At 39.9% G+C, this 21,339-nt stretch overlaps 1 protein-coding gene across 1 annotated transcript; it reads right to left on the bottom strand.

Moving 5' to 3' along the window:
• Positions 1-5,215: 5,215 nt before the first annotated feature.
• Positions 5,216-10,247, bottom strand: LOC133802609 (uncharacterized). The gene is made up of 7 exons (XM_062240956.1): positions 10,155-10,247; positions 8,357-8,453; positions 8,147-8,271; positions 7,398-7,478; positions 7,156-7,286; positions 6,798-6,944; positions 5,216-6,108 (listed from the first exon to the last, which is right to left on the bottom strand). The coding sequence occupies exons 3-7, from the start codon at positions 8,259-8,261 to the stop codon at positions 5,842-5,844; spliced, it is 741 nt and encodes a 246-aa protein (XP_062096940.1). The 5' UTR covers positions 8,262-8,271; positions 8,357-8,453; positions 10,155-10,247; the 3' UTR covers positions 5,216-5,841.
• Positions 10,248-21,339: the final 11,092 nt, after the last annotated feature.

Genomic DNA, 21,339 nt, shown 5'->3' with positions numbered 1-21,339 from the left:
ATCTTCTCCAGGTCCTGGGGGTCAATCGGGATGCGCACCTCGGGAGGTGCAATTGCCGAAGCCCCGGGCTCCGCCCCTGTGTCCCGAACGAAGGCCGGAGCTCGCGGAGGGGGTGGGGGCATGCTGCTCCCCCCTGCAGAAGGAGGTATAGTTTCCACGACCTGGGCGGCTGGGGGCTGCTCTTTCTCCTTTGAAGGAGACTTGGTGGGGGTCCCGGCGGCTTTCTTCGACGTCCGAAGTTTTTTCATTTTGGGCCCGGAAGCCCCGGCAGAGGAGTTCCCTCCGATGAACGCAGCTCGCAAACCCTTTCCTCCGGGCTGAGACATCTTTTCTGTCAAAACAAAGACATGGTTAGTACACAAGTTAACAGTCATGCAAAAACCAAAAGGGAAAAAATCAAAATTCAAGTATGTATATATACTAAAGGGAATCCTACCCCCCGAGCTAGAAGAAGAATCTATGATTACGACCATCGGCCCCGGAGCTTCCACGGGGGAATCTAAGGCAATTACTTCTCGAGCTGGCGCAGGTTCCGGATCCGAGGCTGTCTCAGGACTAGACTCCTCTACATATTGCCTAAGACCCGGAGCTACGGTGCCCTCCCGGAGTGATGGCCATGAATGAAGGTTAGTCCCATACTCCTCGAATAGGACTGACCTAAAGGCTAGGGTGTTGTCTATAGCTATGGTACCCCTAGGACGGCTACTTTTGTAATCCAACACGAGCTGTTCGACGCAGTGGAGCAGGGTTTCATCTAAGTCTGGGTCACTTCGATGGCGTTGGACGATCTGTTTGGGATTGTACCTAGCTAGCCGGGGGTCGACAGCGACCCTATCTAAGTTCCTAAACATGTATGGGTTACCTTGGCCAGAAGGACCTGCGGCTGCTCCGGACCGGATCCTCTCCCTGTCCGTTCTTTGGGCGACCTCCAGCACCCGCTTCCTCGTCCTCACGAGGGGCACTTCGTCCTCCTCTTCCTCCTCATCTTCATCCCCTCGGGCTCCTCCACGATGATAGGCCTAGTATTGCGAGCTGGGGGAAGCGCCCGGAGCCTCCTCAGGTTCAGAGTCTGGCCTGGGGAGATCAGCTTACAGGCCAGCATCGTCTCATCTGTCACGAGCTGACGATAGTCCTTTTCACTGGGGGGCAAGCCCGCTAGTGTCTCGTATTGGCTGCCGAGGATCACAGACTTCTCTGTCCTCGCGAAGATAGCTGCAGAATTATCCTAAGTCAGAAATGGATATAAGGAAAGCTAACCGATACTTAACTTACGAGCTAAAGTTGAAAGGCACTTACGAGGACGATTGAAGTAGTGCAGCTCGCAGTTTCGAAACCCCGTTGACATAAAGAATTGATCTTTGAAGTCGTTGGGGTGGCTGGGCAGCTCGATGACCGCAGCCGTGTTGGGGAATCGGGTTAAGTAGTAAAACCCGTCACCTCGCCCCCGCTGCTCCGGGCTAGCCTTGAGGCAGAAGAATTACAGGATGTCCGCAGAAGTGGGGACCTCCCACTCCTGTTTCAAGAACAAGTATCTTAACCCCTCCAACAAATGGTAAGAGTTGGGGGGGGGGAGCTGGAATGGGGCCAACCTCACGAAGTTGAGGAAATCGGCGAAGTACTGGTCCAACGGGAGGAAGGCCCCCGCCTTGAAATGCTCATCGCTCCAGGCCGAGAACGCCTCATCAAGTGGCGCGCAGCTCCGCTCGCCTTCTGCGGGAGGTCGGGCAATTACGGATCCTCTCCCCAGCTCGATGTTGTGGGAGAGGAATATTTTATTGACCCTCGCCTGGTCAGTAATCTTTGAGACGATCCTCTCCGCCTCAAAAAACACGTCGGGGGCCACCTCGAGCTCCCGTTCCACTACTGGCCCGAAGTTGGGAATCGGGGATTCAGCCATCACCTCCTTTCCTTTGTCTTGTTGGGAGGACGAGCTGCCAGCGGTCCTCTTTGGAATGTTCTTCTTCGGTGCCATCTGGTCGCCTAGCGAACAAAAGAAAAGATTTCAGAAAAGGCGACCTAAGCATAAGGAAGAATCAAAAGGAGTGTTCTTTGCACGAGCTGAGGTAAGCCCAGCCCGTGGAGAGTGAGACCACGCGGTTCTATGAACACGCGCCTGTGCTCCCAACAGATCCCCGATTACTCGGAATTCGTGTGTCAGGAGGGTCAGGATAGAATTTGCCTTGGAAGGAAAGTTTCAGTAGGCAAGGAAGGCAAAACCGCCTGTGAAGCGTGTCCCCTAAGCTACCTGGTTTGGCACCCAAAATACTGAATACTTTAAACCAGCATACCAAAAATCCTACCCAGAAATCTTCCCCAGAAAATGCATCCTGTAAACCATGCTCCTAAATGATATTCTACTGCAAAGATACCCTAACCTAAAAGGCTTTCACCCTTCATGCCCACAAAAGCCAGCAAACCCTTGCATGCGGCTACAGTAAATATTTACCTAGGCTACAGTGAAAAATAGTTTCAAAACATGCACAGTCAGGAGACTTACAGAGTTTTCTGGTTGAGAGGAGGATGAAGGGATCGCCTGGGTTAGGGCTTCGTCGGAGTAGTTGGTTCCAAAGCTTCGAAGGAGCCCTTACGCCTGAAATTCTTGAGCGCTAGGAATGGCGGTAGGAAAGAAGAGGGTTTCTCTTTTGAAGATAAAGAAGAGAGAAGAAGAAGAAGATTTCTGAAAAATTTCAAATAAACGGGTGGCCCATGCGTAAGATGGCCACCCCTTTTATATACGTGAAGGGCCACGTGAAGAGGGCCGTTGGATTGCCCTGATGTGGGATCCAAGGCCCTCCACTCGAAAGACGAAACGACGGCTGATTATAGGCTAGGCCATTAAATGCGGTTCTCGGAAGACGTGCCGTCACCAACCACGATGTTCCACGTATTCGGCGCCTGCGTAAAATGTGGAATATGAAGAGTTCATGGGGAAGCCTAAAAGCCCCTATTGTGGCCCTATGCGACGTCATGTACCACGAGCAGGGGCTTGGGGGGCAGGTGTACGCCTTGATTTTCTCACGGGCTGTTAGCGAGCTGAGATACGACCTAATCATGACTACCACGTGGACATCCCCAAGAGCGGAGCTGCCATCGTAAGATCCTACTCCTTAGCCCAAGGTAACCTAAGGGTTTGCTAAGATTACTGAGTCTGGACTCTGAAGGCCACAGGTCGAGGGAAGCATCCAGCTCGTGGTACAAGCTAAAGTTGGAGGCTGTGACCTTTTATAAAGTCAACCACGCAAGGTAAACGTGCATATATCAGACATCACGTGTCTGATATATCCCTGACTTCTCGGACACACAGCATGAACGTGCGTATTCAGACATCCACGACTGGGTTGGGCCGTGCGGCCCATTATCCCCTTACCTATTGATTAGACCACACTTATGTGTCAGGTTTTAGGAATTAATCATGAATGTCACAGAGTTGACATGATAGGTAAGAAGGTCACGGGATGACCTTCTTACCAACTCCCAGGTGCCCTCTCCTATAAATATGGAGACCCTGGGAGTTACAAACGGTTGGATTCGATTGTGTAAGAAATACCCTGTAAAAGAATACCAAGCATATAGCAATAATATTGACTGGTGGAGTAGAAGGATTTTAACCTTTGAACCACCTAAAAAATGTATTTTGTGTCACCATTCCATTTCCAAGATCATTCATCTATTTCGGTTCAACATAAGCACTAATCCCTTCCTCTTTCTTTTCTTAATTACATGTTGGCGAAGAACCGCGTCAACAAGACTTTATATAAACAATATTTAAATTCATATATTTTACAATGAAACATAATTATACAAATCTATACCTAATTTTATTTGTCTTGTTGATAATACCATTAACAAAATGTTGTATTAATTTTATTTATCTTATCAAAAATATTATTGACCAAATGTATAAAATTCAAATATGATTTTCTCCGACTAAATAATCTTAGAAATTAAATATACATGACATATTAATAATTATAATCATATGTTTTTTAAAACATAGTTAAAGTATATACACTGTACATGAATGATTTAATTTCTGTTCATTTGCTTTCATTTGGGCTAAGCCCATATTTTATTATTTGAAGTACTAATATTTTTGGATGAAGCTTATCTATTAGCTTGATCATATCATTCTTAATAAAACAAAATAAAACTTGAGTAGTCATCACTAAAGTTCATATATTAGAAAGACAAGTAGGATATTGATGGAATTATATGAAAAGGTCATACGATTTTCCTATAAGGAGTTATAGGCTCTTAGTATATTACTAGTGGGGAAGGCACGTGCATTGCACGTGTGTTTATCTCAATATTATTAAGATTATAATGAGCAAGAAGTTGAAATGAAATATTAAAACTAAGGTTCTTATATACATGCATAGTTTCTTGTGATTTCAAGTGACAAAAGGATAAATTTAAGATCATTACAGTAAGAAACATGTTTATAATTAAGAAAGTCAGACATTTCATCACAATTTATCAAAAAGTATTTACATTGTTGGCTGATTATATGCCATTATAGTTGCTGTTGTTGACAAAAGGCAACTGATGGACCAAAAATGAGTATGTTTTAAAAATTTATAACTCGCAAGCGCACAAATCGTATATGAAATATAATGTTCGTGTAAGCACGAGATAGAACCCAAGGGGGTTGTCTAAAATAAAAAAGAAAACTATTTTAAACCAAAATTAATAAATTCTAACCTAGCTTCAAAAATTTATGAGATTTTTGTATCAATAAAATAAAATAATAAAGATATTAAAGCAATAAAAATAAATAAGATAGGAATTGTAAACAAGTTGGTAAAAGAAGATTATTAAGGTATTAGAATCTACAAAATATAAGTTCAATAATATTTATAAGTGCATTTGATTCCCAAGTTTCATTAATAGTAGAAATTAATCACTATCACTTATTCAAATTAGATATTCTATTTAAGCGCAAATTATTATAGAATTGTAGGATTTATCTTCACTTTTAAAATTATAATTTCAAAGTATTTAATATAAATCAATATACTGAAATAACAAATAAATCAATGAATATTATTTATAAGGCAAAACATAATATTTTTGTTCTAAGCATTTGATGTGCATAATTTAATGGCACACATTAGTCAAAGAATATTATAATTTTGCACTAATGAAGAACAAAGTGTAAATATGTTCTAACAATAAAAAATACAAGATATTTAAGATGAAATAAAATATTTGAAGAAGAAAATCTATAAACTTTATTGCACAAAATGAGAAATCAACACACAATAAATACTATCTAGTTACATATTGTTTCATCATCACCTTAATAATCTTAAAAAGATTAGAAACTCATAACTAAAATAGAAATTACAAACCAAAAAATTACAAACATAAATAAGAAAATTTAGAGGAAGAACCCCCAAATTTTTCCTCTAAAAACTCATAAAAAAAAATGACCAAAAAGAAGAAAAAGATTAAGAGAATGGAGTAGTCTTGAAAGTGTAGAAATTATAGTTTAACCTCCTCCATTAAGCACCCTCCAAATGGTCTTGAAAATTCCCTATTTATAGCCAAAATGAGAGTATTAAAATAATCAATTTAAATTGATTAAATTAATTAAATTAATAATAATATGGCAAATGGGGGTAAACTTTAGGTGTAATGATGATTTTTGGGTAAAATGTGTAGAAAAGTTTTGGTAAAAAATAGCATTTTTGAACAAAGGGGACAAGGGAACATTTTTTTGGGCTCAAGAGGGAAAGAAGGCAGTTGTTGGCTGCTAGCAGTGGTTGGGCTCGGCTGGGCATGTGGATTGGTCCTGGCGTGATGGGCCTTGGTTGGCAGGGCTGTGATGGGTCGTGGGGTTTAAGGGGGCAAATGGCTGGACAAGGGAGTTGCTTCAGGAGGCAGCTGGGAGAGAAACGGGCTGGGCCTGGGCAGGTTCGGCCCAGCTGGAGAAAGAGGGGAACAGCAGCTGGCTTTGGGTGGGCCTGGTGCTGGAGTAGGCCGAAGGCGCAAGGGAGGCACAGGCCTGATTCTTATGGCTGGTGAGCCTTTGTTTTCAAAATTGCCATTTTTTCTTTCTTTCTTTTCCTTACGTTTAAAAGCCCAAAGAAAAATACAGCATACTCCCTACAAAATAAACATAAATTAAATCAAAATCAAATATTTTCAATTATAAAATAAATCATATTAATTCATTGAAAATATTACTTAAAATTTAACATTTAGTTTCAATAAAACACACATTTTTTTACTTCTAACTAGACACAATAATTTAAATAATTAACTACAATATTTTATAACAAAATAACTATAAAAACACACAAAAATATATAAAATCAAAATAAACCCAATAAATTCAAAATTACTTTAAAACTTAATAAATCAATTAAACACTCAAGAATTAAGCAACAATTAGCACATAAAAAGTGGTAAAATAACTCTATTTTGTAGAGTTATCAGCAACATGAGAGGATGAGATATTGGTAATGTTAAAGTTGTTATAGGCAGAAGGTGGCATCTCTATAGACCAAAAAATATTTACATGAAAAGATGAGATGATGATGCTGTTATAGCTATTATAGGCAAAGGGTGTCTTTATGCACATTCTACAGCGTGTAGTGCATCCACTATATATTTGCATTTCAGTTCCCCAGCATATTCATATGTTGATGGTTTAAGCTTAATGCTATATTTCTTTTTCGAGCAAAGACTTATGACATTTTGGATATCTTCATTGCCATCCTAAAAGTAAATAAGGAATATTAGAAATGTGTGTAAGTACAGGTATATAATAGGCAATAGATGGAAGTATGTACCTCATTTATTAATTGGAGAAGTTGAGTTGTAGAACAATTAAGAAACTGCTTTGCAACAGAGCCAAAGATAGTCGCGGGTAACGCAGTTGTGTTGTCTTTCAGATGGACTTGTACACAAGATCTGCCAACTCCTTTTCCCTTATGTCCCTGGTTGCAGTCAAAAACCTCATCAGCTTCAGCGCCAGTTGATTAGTTACATTTGTTGCATGCTATGTATACAAATCTTTGTTGAAAATCAGTTAGTGTTATGGAAGCTTTCACCTAGTATCATTGACTCTGAAATTTAATAAGATGAAATTAAATCAGATGCAATAAGTATTAAGGTTATATGAAATTTAAGAAATTTTTTTGTATATACCTTGTGAAGGGCAGATGTTATATATTGTGGAAAGATCTTTGAAATCACCATCTGATGGCGGTATGGCAGATGAAGAGGAATCATACATTTTATTTTGACGCTAGTGTAAAAACTCATTATTGGTTGCACGCCTATATCATATATAAATGCAATATTTTGTGTTATTGTTAAGAATGCATTTGAGAAAATATTACCAAGAAAATTTATATTCAAAGAAAAGAAAATAATATCAGTAATAATACACCAATCCATCAGAACATCACCTGCAGGTAGTTTAGGTTCAATCAACAAAAAACTCTGTACAATAGTTGCTATTGAGACACCTGTGTGTAAATAAAGGTGTTAAAATCCAAATTAGTACCACAAATCCAACTATATCATTAACTAAGAAAAAATACAGTCAAAACAAAAAAGAAATGAGTGTTTTACTGACACAGTAATTACCAGAAGCATACATCTTAATGGATGAGTGATAGCAATGGAGAAAAAAAACTTGTTGCTTAACTATCTTAATCATTTTTTATGAGTACCATAAACCAAGACAAAAACTAATAAATAATTGTAAAAAAATTAGTTGGGAGGTAAAAGTTTATAATTAGCATAAATACATTGATATAACATAAAGCAAGAAAATGATTGGTTTATAGTATATAGCATAAATGTGCACAAATATTGGATACAAGAATTCATTGGTCATTTTAGTTGGATTCCTATCTCTTATGAATCAGAGAAGAGAGATAAATCCATGAGGTTTTTTTTTTTTATTTCAACACTAAGCAATAAGTTTATACTAAAAGGACCAAATTAGAAGTTTATTCTGTTTGAAATATGCCTAAATATACTTACAAGCTTCATTATTAGGTGTTTATTTTCTCAATATATCTCACAATAATTCCTTTATACATAAACAAAAAAATAAAAGGTAACTTAGTTTACTCTATCGCATTATTATAAATAGATAAGTATAGCTTGTATAGATATTGGCTATTACCTTTATATGATCCCACTTTAACGCGCTTAGCAAGCACGATTGGAATGTCTTCAATTGCATTTTTAATTGCTATACATTCATCATCCAAAAAGTTATTCCACGCTATTAGCATCATTTCTTGTTTCCTATAATTGCAACAATGTGTAAAAAGATAGGTTCAACCATATCACAGTAAAAATAATTTAAGTTGATGGTAATGTAACAACTTACTCTACATTAACTATTGTGATTTCTTGAAGCTTTGTTGAACCATATGTTGTTTGTATATATCTTGGATCCTCAATAGCTACAACCAGACCTAAAATGTCTTTGAAAATTTTATATATATGTATTAGAAAAATATCCATATGAATAATGGTAAATAAAAATATTGTGTTGATCATATATACTATAAATTTACCAATTTTTGTGTTAGTGTCAACTTATTCTTGTAACTCTGAGAAAGAAACAAGTGAGCGCTGAGGAATAGTAATAACAGCTTCAGTTTGTTCAGCTTCTTCAATTAAGGTGTTGTTGTTGATTGTCCACTCAAATGCATTACTTGTTAGAGTATGGTTTTTTGGTGTTCGCTTAACAAATGCATTTGATATATAATAAGTTCTGTGTAATTTGAGTTTATCTCTGTGCAAGTCAATGAAGTTGTCATAGAGTGTTGCTTGGACAGAATTACCCTGTTTAAATTTTAAAAAATTACACTTAGTATTTGTTATCAACAAAATGATATTAGCCATTATAATTGAATGACTTGGGCAATTTGACAGCAAGCTAAAACACATTTAACATGAAAAAATTAAAGTTCTATAAATGATCAATAAAAATGAATATATACATAGAAAATACCTCAGAATCACATAGAATCATGTGTTGGTATTTTTTCGATGTATGTTGTGAGACACGTTCACCAAATTTTTCAGAGACAATAATCTTAGTTGTCCATCTTCGATGTCCAATAGTTATTTTGTTGAGATTTGTTAGATGTTTCTTCATTATGTCTGTAATTAAAGGGAAAAAAAAGAAAATGTAACATTCAAAGTTCATTATGTATGAAAAAAATTGATAAGAGTGCATTTTCAATATATATATATATATATATTTCAGACATGCACATAAGAAATCAACAAGTATAGGAGTTACTAATATCAAATTTTACCCATCATTTTCATTTTCCTTCCGCCAACTAAATTTTCTTAATATTCAATTTTTAAATAGATAAAAGACTTATTTAATAAATATCCTACTTCTATTTCATGTTCTTATTTACACAATTAAGTTATAGAAGAAATCTAGTCATGAAGTTCTTATTTACACAATTTAGTTATAGAAGAAATCTAGTCATGAAATTTCTTATCTTATTAAATAAGATCAAGACAATATATATACATGTATATTCTTTTTATATAATTGTTTTCACACCCAAAAATTAACCTTTAGAAGGCTGGAAGCAAAAGGGAGATTGGAAGGGTTACATGGGAATCAAACTGCAGAGCCATTGTGGGAAGCAAAGGGAGATTGGAATCTAATAAATTCTAATAACTCAAATAATAAATACAAATAAATATTTAATAACTAAGAATTTACTATTTAGTTATTTAAGTCATATTTTTGTAATAGATCATATATAAAAGAATAATGGCAAAAAAATGAATTTGGAACTTAGAAACTATATGAAACAAAAAATTGAAAAAGCAGTCATCATAAAGCTAATATTTGCATAATAAAAAATTATCATATTAGAATAGAGAAAAATATAAATTATAAAAACAAACGAAGAATATTGATTGTTATAATTCTCAAATGAATATGTAAGAAAATAAGTATATGAAGGAAGTTAAAAGAGGAAAAGGGTACAAAACCCTAATTTGAACAAAAGACCCAGATTGTGAAATTGGTGCATTTGTCCTTTTTTTTTTATTCTAATTATTCATATAAGATTTGAAGAACTGATGAAAGAGGTATAACAATGAAAAAAGAAAAATATAAATAATTAAAGGGTTAGTGAAATACTTACCGTAAGCAGAAAAGCAAATGCAAAGGTCTGCACTTGGTGATAATTTTTTTGCTTTATTGTTGTTGTTGTGAGTGGCATAAGACTGAAGCTTATTTGTTTACTTTTCTCCACCTCAATAGTTGTGCAATCGGTGGTTTAAATTTGGTGAGTTAACTGTGTAGGTGTTAAAGAAGAATAGTAACACGTGTGGAGATGATAAAGTTAAATATTTATTAGTAGGTTTAAAAATAAGAATACGTGTGCTGTAAAGAATACGTGTATGTGTAAGGATATATATACGTGTAGGATAAATTTAAATTAACTGTTAAAAAAATAAAATAAATACAATTTCTATTTATTTTTCACATTTAAATAAACATATATTTATGGTCCTTAAAAAGTAAAAATATAATTTAATAATATTATATACCAAAAAGATAATTATAAAAATATTAAATACCAAAAATATATCAAAATTGGGCAAAGAATAAAGATAAAAATAAAATAAAACAATAAATATGAAAAATATATCAAAATTAACCATTTATATTAAAAAAATTCTAACAATATTTTCAAAGCATATAAAAACTTGCTCTCTACCTAATAAAAAAATAAAAGTAACTATAAATTTAATTGTGATTCTTATACATCAATTAAATATAAATAATTTGACAACCAATAATATTTATTAGCTTAATAACATTTATAATAATAATAATAATATTAATAAAATACCTAAAACTTTTTCACCAAAATCCATCAAAGAAAGCAAAAAAAAAAAGGCCAAATAAGCTAAAGTTCCTTTCTTGCCAAACAAATAATATATAAAACTATATATTTTGAACCTTAATATGATGAAGATTTTAGTAGCCTGACAATTAGTTTTGTATCAAAAAGGAGCTCTACCATTACTTATACTATGATTTTAATTTAAGCTTAAACCAAATCGTAAAACTAAAAAATCTGGACATAAATAACTTTACACAAACTATTATAATTAAACAATTCCTAAAACAGAACCTACTTTAATCAAATCCAAAATTGATAAATAAACAAATAAGACCAGGCTCATAGTAGCTATAACGTAGATGGTCTTCCAACATGCATTAAGGTCATATATATAAGAAATAGACAAAGACAGATATACAACATGATTCGACCTAAGAGAATTTGACCTGCAAAAGAACTGAAAGAGATAAGGCGATAGAAGAGAGCCGCAATGGTAGAGTCGCCTGCTGGTTCTTTTTATAGATGGCTTTCAAATGAGACCAAAACCAATTAGGAAGTTCTGGACAACAACAACTATCGGCAACTCAGAGAAAAAATAGGGAAGAAAAGATAACGAAAAGTGGAGAGTCAAAGAGAGAGAACCATTTTAAAATAAAATTAAAATTTAGTATGGAAAATACATTCAAGCCCCTCAGAAGTAGTTGGAAAAGAAGGATTTAAAAGTAAAATAACAACACCTGTCTGCTAAAGTTGGCTTACATAATAAAAATAGGGTACATTGTGTAGAATTAATGATTCATTTAATTTAAATACAATAAAATCATTATATAAAATTGAAAGAAAGAGAGAATGAGGAAAAATACAGTAATACCCTTGTAAAGCAGCTGAAGAAAGGGTTATAAGAGTTCAATAAGCAGGAGGCGATTAAGCCTCTTAGTATATATTAGAAATAGTGATGGAAGCTCATGCAATGAGCTGCTATTATAATAAAAAATATATTTATATATAGACAAAAAAATTAAGTAAATATATAAATAATAATAATAATAATCAAAGTACATGATAAAATTTAATTTATATCATAAAAGCTATTAGATTTTTTTTTTCTCTATACAAATAGTTATTTGCAACAGAAAATGAATACAATAACAAAGTTACATGAAATAAAAAGAAAAAGAATGTGTTAAAAAGTGACAAAACTAAGATAGCTATAATACACAAATAAGTGAAAACAAATAATGAGGAGTGAGTCAACAATTATAAATGATATCAAAGTTCTTGAAAAAAAGAACTTAGGTCATTGAACTCATTTATGTTTTTTTTTTTTTTTTTTGTGATAACTATTTTATTTTCAATTACAAATAAATTGATCTTTCTAATATTTTTTTTACTATCTCATTTATAATAAGAAGACCTACATATAAGTGTTTGTCACAAATATTCAATCAAAATTTAAAATATTTTTAAAATGATTGTGGTGGAGAATAGGTGCATTGAAATCACTATATGAATCAATAATTCTTGATACAAATATAAATTCTCTTGTTTCTTTTTCTTTGGTTATAATAAGAAGAACAAATGTAAAAATTTTAAATACTTTTGAAGTAAAAAAAATTCATATATACTACCTGTTGACGCGGTTCTTCTGCAACAGATAATTATAAAAATAAGGAGAGGGATTAGTGTTAAATAATGAACTGTAATAGATGAATGATCTCAAAGTAAAATGATAACACGAATACTTTTTTAGGTGGTTCAAAGGTTAAAATCCTTCTAGTCCACCAGCTAATATTATTGATATCTTTTTTATATTCCTTACAGGGTATTTCTTTACAAAATAGAAGACAACCCTTTGCAACTCCCAGGGTCTTCATATTTATAGGGAGAGGGCACCTGGGTGTTGGCAAAGGAGGTCATCCCATGACCTTCTTACCCATCATGTCATTTCTGTGACATTCATGATTAATTCCTAAAACCTGACAATGAAGTGTGGTCTAATCAATAGGTAAGGGGGATAATGGGCCGCATGGCCCAACCCAGTCGTGGGGTGCCTGAACACGCACATTTATGTTGCGTGTCTGAGAATTCAGGAATGAAGTAGACACGTGATGTCTGATATATGCACGTTTACATTGCGTGGTTGACTTTATAAAAGGTCAAAGGTGCCAACTCAAGCTCGTACCCCGATCTTGATGTAGTTTCAGCCCGTGGTGTCCATACTGCTGACCCAAAGCCTTAGTAATCGCAATAAAACTTTGGTTACCTCGAGCTAAAGATGTAGAACCTTTCAACAGCAGCTCTGGGTAGGTGGCTTCCACGTGGCTTATATAATTATGTCCTTTCTCAGCTCGCTAATAGCCCGTGGATATTTAGGGCGTACATTTGCCCCCCAAGCCCCTGCTCGTGGCATATGACGTCACATGGGGCCACAGTGGGGGCTTTTAAGCTTCTTTGTGGACTCTTCACATTCCGCCCTTTACGTTGGCATCGAATACGTGGAGCATCGTGGTTGGTGACGGTCCGTCTTCCAAGAACCGCATTAAATGGCCTAGCCTATCTTCGCCCGTCGGTTCATCTTTCGAGTAGCGATCCTCGTATCCTACATCAAGACGATCGAATGGCCCTCATCCTTCGGCCTTTTACGTATATAAAAGGCTGGCCACCTTTCGCATGAGCCACCCTTTCATTTGAAAATTTTCTCATCTTCTTCTTTCTTCTCAGTCTCAAAACCCTTCCTTTCTTCCGGTTACTGTTCTCAGTGTTCCAGAGGTTCAGACACAAGGGCTCTTTTGTGACTCCGTTACCAGCGATTCCAGCAGGATTTCAACCCAGACGCTCCTTTCAGTCTCTTCACAGCAAAACATTTCTGTAAGTCCTCTATTTGTGCATGTTTTAAATGTTTTCCCTCACTGTTGCTTAGGTAAACTCTCCCTTTAGTCGCATGCAATAGGTTGCTTTTTTTTGCTGGTATTTTATGCATAGGTTTTTATCCTAGGGGTATCGACTGTAGGAAAAACCATTTAGGAGCATGACTCATAGGATACAGATTCTGGGGTGATTTTCTGGGTAAAATTTTTTTATGCCTGTTTGGAATAACAAGTTCTTAGGGTGCAAAAATCGGGTAGCTTAGGGGACACGCTTCACAGGCAGTTTTGCTTACTGCTATCTACTGAAACTTTCCTTCCAAGGCAAACTTTTATTCTGACCCTCCTGACACACGGATTCCGAGTAATCGGGGACCTGTTGGGAGCACAGGCGCGTGTTCCTTGAACCGCGTGGTCTCACTCACCACGAGCTGAGATTACCTCAACCCGTGTAAAGGAAACACTTCGCGCTAGATTCTTTCTTATGCTCAGGTCGCCCTTTCTAAACTTTCTTCTTTGTTCGTTAGGCGACCAAATGGGACCTAAGAAGAGTGCACCCAAGAAGAGTGCGGGCAGCTCGTCTTCCCAGCAAACCATAAAAGGAAAGGAGGTGGTCACGAACTCCCCGATCCCCAACTTCGGTCCAACCGTGGAGAAGGAAGTCGAGGTGGGGCCCGACGCCTTTTTCGAGGCCGAGAGGATCGCCTCGAAAGTCACCACCCAAGGGAAAGTCAACAAAATCTTGCTTTCCCATAACATTGAGATAGGGAGGGGCGCCCGACCTCCCCTTGAAGGTGAGCGGAGCTGCACACTGCTCGATGAGGAGTACGCCGCCTGGAGCGACGAGCATCTCAAGGTCGGGGCCTTCCTCCCACTGGACCATTACTTCGCGGATTTTTTAAATTACGTGAAGTTGGCCCCCTTCCAGCTCCCCCTAACTCCTACCGTCTGTTAGTGGGGTTGAAGTATTTATTCCTGAAGCAGGAATGGGAGGTCCCCACCCCAGCGGACATCCTTTATTTCTTTTGCCTCAAAGCCAGCCCGGAGCAGCGGGGGCGAGGCGACGGGTTCTATTATCTGACCCGTTTTCCAAATTCGGCTGCGGTCATCAAGCTGCCCAGCCACCCCAATGACTTCAAGGATCAGTTCTTCATGTCAAAGGGGTTTCTCAACTGCGAACTCCACTACTTCAACCGTCCTCGTAAGTTTCTTCTAACTTTTAGCTCGTAATCTGGCTGCTGATTCATCTCTTTTCATTCATTGCTGACCTGAAAACTATCGTGCAGAGATTTTCGCGAGGACGTCTAAGTCGGTGACCCTTGGGGGTCAGTATGAAACCTTGGCGGGGCTTCCCCCAAGTGAAAAAGATTACCGCCAGCTCGTGTCTGACGAGACGATGCTGGCGTGTAAGTTAATCTCCTCTGGCCAAACTCTGGCCTTGAGGAGGTCGCGAGCCATCCCCGCTGCTCGGGAGATGCCGCCCATCCCCGAGGAGGAGGCTGCGGACGAGGACGAGGAGGACGAGGTGCCCCTCGTACGCTGGAAGCGGGCTCTAGAGGTCGCCCAGGAAGTCAATGCGGCGAGGATCCAGTCCGAGGCAGCAGCCGGCCCCTCTGGTCAAGGTAACCCTTACTTATTTAGGGACTTAGACAGGACCGCCGCAGACTTAAGGCTTGCTAGGTTTAACCCCAGCCAACTCGTTCACCGCCACTGAACAGACCCAGACCGCAACATCACTTTACTCCAGTGTGTTGACCAGCTCGTGTTGCGTAATGACATGGGCCGCCCTAGGGGAACTGTAGTAGTAGATAACACCCTAGCCTTTAGGTCGGCCTTCTTTGAGGAGTATGGGACCAATCTTAGGTCGTGGCCCTCCCTTCTGGAGGGTGTAGTAGCTCCGGGTCTTAGGCAGTACGTAGAGGAGTCTAGCCCTGAGGCGGATCCAGATCCAGAACCTCTTCTCACCCGCGAGGTCATTACCTTAGACTCTCCCGTAGAAGCTCCGGGGCCAGAGGTCGTGACAATAGATTCCTCCTCTAGCTCGGAGGGTAGGACCTTTTTCTATACACTAGCCTTTTTTTTATGATCAAAATATTTTCACATGTATATTAATACTTTGCTCTTTGTTTCGGCCGAGGAGATGTCGCTGCCCGGGGATGACAACTTGCGATCCATGTTCCAGGGGGGAAATCCTCCCTCTGGGCCCTTGGTGAAGAGGCTCCGGATGACGAAGAAGGTTGTTGGGACATCCTCCAAGTCCCCGGCTAAGGGGAAAAACCCAGGCCCCTCTGCCACTGAAAAGGTGCCTCCACCCCCTCCTGCCGCAGAGAAGATGGCTCCACCTCCCCGCGACCTCCCGTTTCTGCCTGGGAAAAGGAGGCGTCAACCGGGGCCTTGGCAACCCCAGCTCCCCTGGTGCGCATCCCAGTCAACACCCAGGCCTTAGAGAAAATCCCTGAGGTCTTTCGGGGGATGGTTTACGAAACTGCGAGCTACACAATGGACCACTATTACAACGCCACCCCGAGGGACCTGCGAGAGATCGAGACGATGAGTCCTGAGAAACAAATGGGAATGACCCTCATGGTAAGTAAGCTCTACCATTTGTTTCTTTTCATTTGCTTTATTTCTAAGGCACCTGCCTTACACATTTTTTCTTTCTTGCAGGCGGTTTTGGCTCTTCACCGGAGCATATCCCGATCTAGGGCCAGGCTCGAGGAGATGAGGAGCGAGCATCAAACTGCCCTGGCCGCCCTTGCGGCTACCCAGAAAAAGGAGCAGGATGCCAAAGCTGCCCTGGCGACCGTGCAGGCTGAGCTGGACGCATCTCGACCTAAGCTGCTGGAGGCCGAGTCCATCAAGTTTACCCTGGACGCCGTGAAGGTGGAACTTGAAGAAGCTAAGGCTGCCCTTGTGGCGGAGAAGGCGACCTCCAGCGCCTCCATGGAGACCATGATGTACCATTGCTGGGCCTTCAACCCGGATGGTGACTTTTCCTTCTTAGGGACGGAAGTGTGGGAGTCCTTCCTGGGGAAGTTCGAAGCTCACCTCCAACAAGAGGCGCCCTCTGAGACCGGGGAGACTCCGACTGCAACCGAGCAGGACGGTGAGGGGGTGACTTCATCAGAGCGGCCTGGCGGGGCTTAGGAATTTTCTCCTTCTCTTTTATCGTTTATATATTTTTTTTTTGTAATTTTATCTTATGAGGTTTTTTAACCTTGAGACAATTGATTTCTTCAATTTTATTTCAACTGATTTACATATTTTTGCCCCTACTTTATTTCTCTTCTATGCATTTGGTAATAATCTTAGTTTCTGTTGGTGTTGCGATTGACATCTTATGCTTTTCTAAGAAAAACATCTGTTAACCAACTTGAACCAACTTCTAAGAGTTAAGTCCTGGTTGTATCCAGTACATTAATTTAAAGACTTAGTTCGTGTTAATCCTTTATCGGTATCTCGTGCTTTTTAAGAAAAACATCGATCAACCAATTTGAACTAACTTCTAAGTTTTAAGACCTGGTTGAATCCATGACATTAATTTGAAAACTTAGTTCGTGTTAATCCTTTATCGGTATCTTGTGCTTTTTAAGAAAAACATCGATCAACCAATTTGAACTAACTTCTAAGTTTTAGGACCTGGTTGAATCCAGGACATTAATTTGAAAACTTAGTTCGCGCTAATCCTTTATCGATATCTCGTGCTTTTTAAGAAAAACATCAATCAACCAATTTGAACTAACTTCTAAGTTTTTAGGACGACCTGGTTATATCCAGGATACAACTTAGTTCGCATTAATCCTTTATCGATATCTCGTGCTTTTTAAGAAAAACATCGATCAACCAATTTGAACTAACTTCTAAGTTTTTAGGACGACCTGGTTATATCCAAGATACAACTTAGTTCACGTTAATCCTTTATCGATATCTCGTGCTTTTTAAGAAAAACATCGATCAACTAATTTGAACTAACTTCTAAGTTTTTAGGACGACCTGGTTATATCCAAGATACAACTTAGTTCACGTTAATCCTTTATCGATATCTCGTGCTTTTTAAGAAAAACATCGATCAATCAATTTGAATTAACTTCTAAGTTTTTAGGACGACCTGGTTATATGTAGGATACATATGCCCCCCAAGTAATTAGGAAAGGTTATTTCGTGGTTACTTGACATTACATCCACAAATATACACCATAATGTAAAAATATTTAATTCTTATTACTTAATAAACAAAAGATGGCTTTTCTGATTAAGCCTTACAAAGGTATCATTGATAATATTTCTTCAAATGGATAGCATTCCAAGTTCATGGGACTGCTTCTCCATTAAGCCGAGCTAACTTGTAGGTTCCTTCTTTTATGATCTCGGCTATTTGGTAGGGCCCTTCCCAGTTCGGTCCCAATACTCCGTCTTTGGGATCCTTACTGGCTAGGAAGACTCTTCTGAGGATCAGGTCGCCAACGCTAAAGGAGCGTTTCCTGACCTTTGAGTTGAAATAACGAGTGATCTTTTGTTGTTAATGCGCGAGCTGTAGCTACGAATCTTCTCGTCTTTCGTCAATCAGGTCGAGGGGCGTGCAGAGCAATTCGTCATTGTGGTTTTGGTCAAATTCCTGAACTCTATGCGAGGCTATCTTTACTTCGACGGGAAGGACTGCCTCACTCCAGAAAGCCAGGGAGAAAGGAGTATGACCCGTCGGCGTTCGATGCGAGGTCCGGTATGCCCACAGCACCTGGGAAAGTTGTTCTGGCCAGACTCCCTTGGCTTCGTCCAGTCTCTTCTTAAGGCTTGTCTTTAGCGTCTTATTGACAGCCTCGGCCTACCCATTTTCCTGGGGATAGGCCACGGAGGAGAAACTTTTTACAATGTAGTGCCTCTCACAGAATTCGGTGAAGAGGTCGCTATCGAACTGCGTTCCATTATCCGATACGATCTTCTTTGGCAGTCCGAATCGGCAGATAATGCTCTTGACCACGAAGTCAAGGACTCTTTTTGAAGTGATTGTTGCCAAGGGCTCTGCTTCTGCCCACTTGGTGAAGTAGTTGTAGCCACCACCGCATCACAAGCTCCTCCCTTTCCAGTAGGGAGGCCACCAACCAAGTCAATCCCCCAGACTGTGAATGGCCACGAGGACGAGATCATCTTCAGCTCGACTAGGGGAGCTCGGGCAACTGTGGCAAATCGTTGGCACTTGTCACATTTTTTGACGTAGGAAATCGAGTCTTTTGACAGAGTGGGCTAGTAATATCCTTGCCTTAATATCTTCAGGGCTAAGCTTTTCCCCCTAGTGTGATCTCCGCAAAAACCCTCGTGTACTTCTTGCAAAATGGTCTTCGCTTCGCTTGGCAGAACACACCGTAGGAGAGGCAAAGAGTGTCCACACTGGTATAATATCCCATTTATCACTGTATACCTTGGGGCCTGGTATAGTACCCGCCCTGCGTCTTTTCGCTCTTCAGGTAACTTTCCTGCTATGAGATATTCGAGGATGGGGGTCATCTCGGTCGGTCTGGCATCGATCATCTCGACCTCCACCCTGACTTCCTCTATGCTTGGTTTCTCCAAGAATTCTACCGGCACTAACCCCAAAGTCTCCGTCTCTCCAGACGGAGCAAGTTTTGCCAGGACGTCCACGTTGGCATTCTGCTCCCGAGGTAACTGCTCAACTGAGCCACGCTCGAATGCAGACAGCTCTCTCTTTTCCTTGGCCAGGTAAGCAGCCATCTTGGTTCCCCGTGCTTGGTATTCACCTAGCACTTGGATTACCACAAGTTGGGAATCACTGTAACATTGGACGGAGCTGGCCTTCAGCTCCTGGGCCACCCTTAGCCCGGCCAGTAAAGCTTCGTATTCAGCCTCGTTGTTGGACGCTTTGAATCTAAATCTCAACACCGAGTGGAATCGATGTCCTTCTGGAGATATCAAAATGATTCCAGCCCCGGAGCCATTCTCGTTGGACGAGCCATCTACGAAGACCTTCCATGAGGCCTGGACTAAGGAGTTCTGGGTTGAATCTTCCACAGGATCTTCTTGGAATCCTGTGCATTCTGCCACAAAATCAGCCAAGGCCTAGCTTTTCATTGCAGTTCGCGGTGTGTACAAAATCTCGAACTGGCTGAGCTCAATAGCCCACTTCAACAGACGTCCCGATGCTTCAAGTTTTTACAAAAGCTGCCTTAAAGGTTGATCGGTTATGACATGTATTGAGTGGGACTGGAAATACGACCTGAGCTTTCAGGAGGCCGTAATGAGACAGAAAGCCATCTTTTCCATCAATGGATACCGTGACTCAACTCCGAGAAGCCTCTTGCTGATGTAATAGACTGGCTTCTGAGACCGGTCTTCTTCTCGAACTAAGACGGCGCTAGCTGCATCTTCGTGACAGCTAGGTAAAGGAAAAGAGGCTCTCCTGCCGTTGGTTTGGACAATACGGGCAGCTCGGCTAAATGTGCTTTCAGGTCGAGGAAGGCACGTTCGCACTCCTCGGTCCATTCGAACTTCTTATTCCCCCGGAGCAGGTTGTAGAATGGCAGACACTTGTCGGTAGATTTAGAAATAAACCGATTAAGGGCCGCCACCCTTACTGTCAGACCTTGAACGTCCTTTCACGATCGAGGTGAGGGCATCTCGAGCAGCGACCTGATCTTATCGGGGTTTGCTTCGATTCCTCTGGTATTGACAATGAAACCCAGGAATTTTCCTGACGCGATCTGAACGTGCACTTTTGTGGGTTAAGCATCATGCCGTATTCTCTCAATATCTTGAAACATTCCTCCAAATCGGAAACATGGTTATCGGCAGTTTTCGACTTAACCAGCATGTTGTCAACATACACTTCCATGTTCTTCCCGATCTGGTTGGCAAACATCCTATTTACCAACCTTTGGTATGTTGCACCAGCATTCTTCAGTCTGAAAGGCATGACCTTGTAACAATAAACGTTAGTTGGGGCCATGAAGCTAGTGTGCTCCTGGTCTGCTGGGTTCATGGCGATCTGATTATAGCCCGAATATGCATCCATAAAAGATATGAGCTCGTGCCCCGCCGTGGCGTCCACCAATTGGTCGATCCTTGGCAAGGGAAAGCAGTCTTTGGGGCAAGCTTTGTTTAGATCGGAGAAGTGCAGGTCCGCCATTTCCCGTTCGGCTTCGGGACCAACACAGGATTGGCGACCCAGATCGGGAACTTAGCCTCATGGATAAAGCCGCACTTTAAGAGTCGGGCTACTTCTTCTTCTAGGGCCTCAGCTCGGGTTGTTCCTAGGCACCTTTGTTTCTAGGATTTCGCAGGCACGCTTTTATCCAAGTGGAGGGTGTGCATGATGACGCTCGAACTAATCCCCACCATGTCTTCATGAGACCATGCAAACACGTCCAGGTTCTCCTGCAGAAACTTAATCAGCTCTGCCTTCCTTTCGCCACATAGATTTTTCCCGAGCTTTACCATCCGTGGGGGATTTTGTGGATCGATATCTACCTCCTCGAGCTCTTCGATAGCTTGGAGCTCGGATTTATCCTCACCTATTCTGGGGTCGATATCATCACTTAAGATGATATTCTCCCCTTCGGAACTCTGAGGTTTTTCAATCTCAGGATTAGGCACAAGTTCCT

The sequence above is a fragment of the Humulus lupulus genome, chromosome 9 (genome assembly GCF_963169125.1).
Source record: "Humulus lupulus chromosome 9, drHumLupu1.1, whole genome shotgun sequence".
In the NCBI taxonomy this organism is placed as follows: domain Eukaryota; kingdom Viridiplantae; phylum Streptophyta; class Magnoliopsida; order Rosales; family Cannabaceae; genus Humulus; species Humulus lupulus.
The sequence above is the reverse complement of the archived record's forward strand: the minus strand, read 5'-3'. Positions and strand labels throughout refer to the sequence as shown.

What these genes read in the sequence shown, in the direction of transcription:
- LOC133802609 (XM_062240956.1), bottom strand. Translation starts at nt 8,261, where the DNA reads ATGATGCTAATAGCGTGGAATAACTTTTTGGATGATGAATGTATAGCA. An exon ending in TAAAGTGGGATCATATAAAG is followed by an intron (nt 7,479 to 8,146) that starts GTAATAGCCAAT and finishes ATTTACACACAG; the next exon opens with GTGTCTCAATAGCAACTATT. An exon ending in TTCTCCAATTAATAAATGAG is followed by an intron (nt 6,109 to 6,797) that starts GTACATACTTCC and finishes TTTATTTTGTAG; the next exon opens with GGAGTATGCTGTATTTTTCT.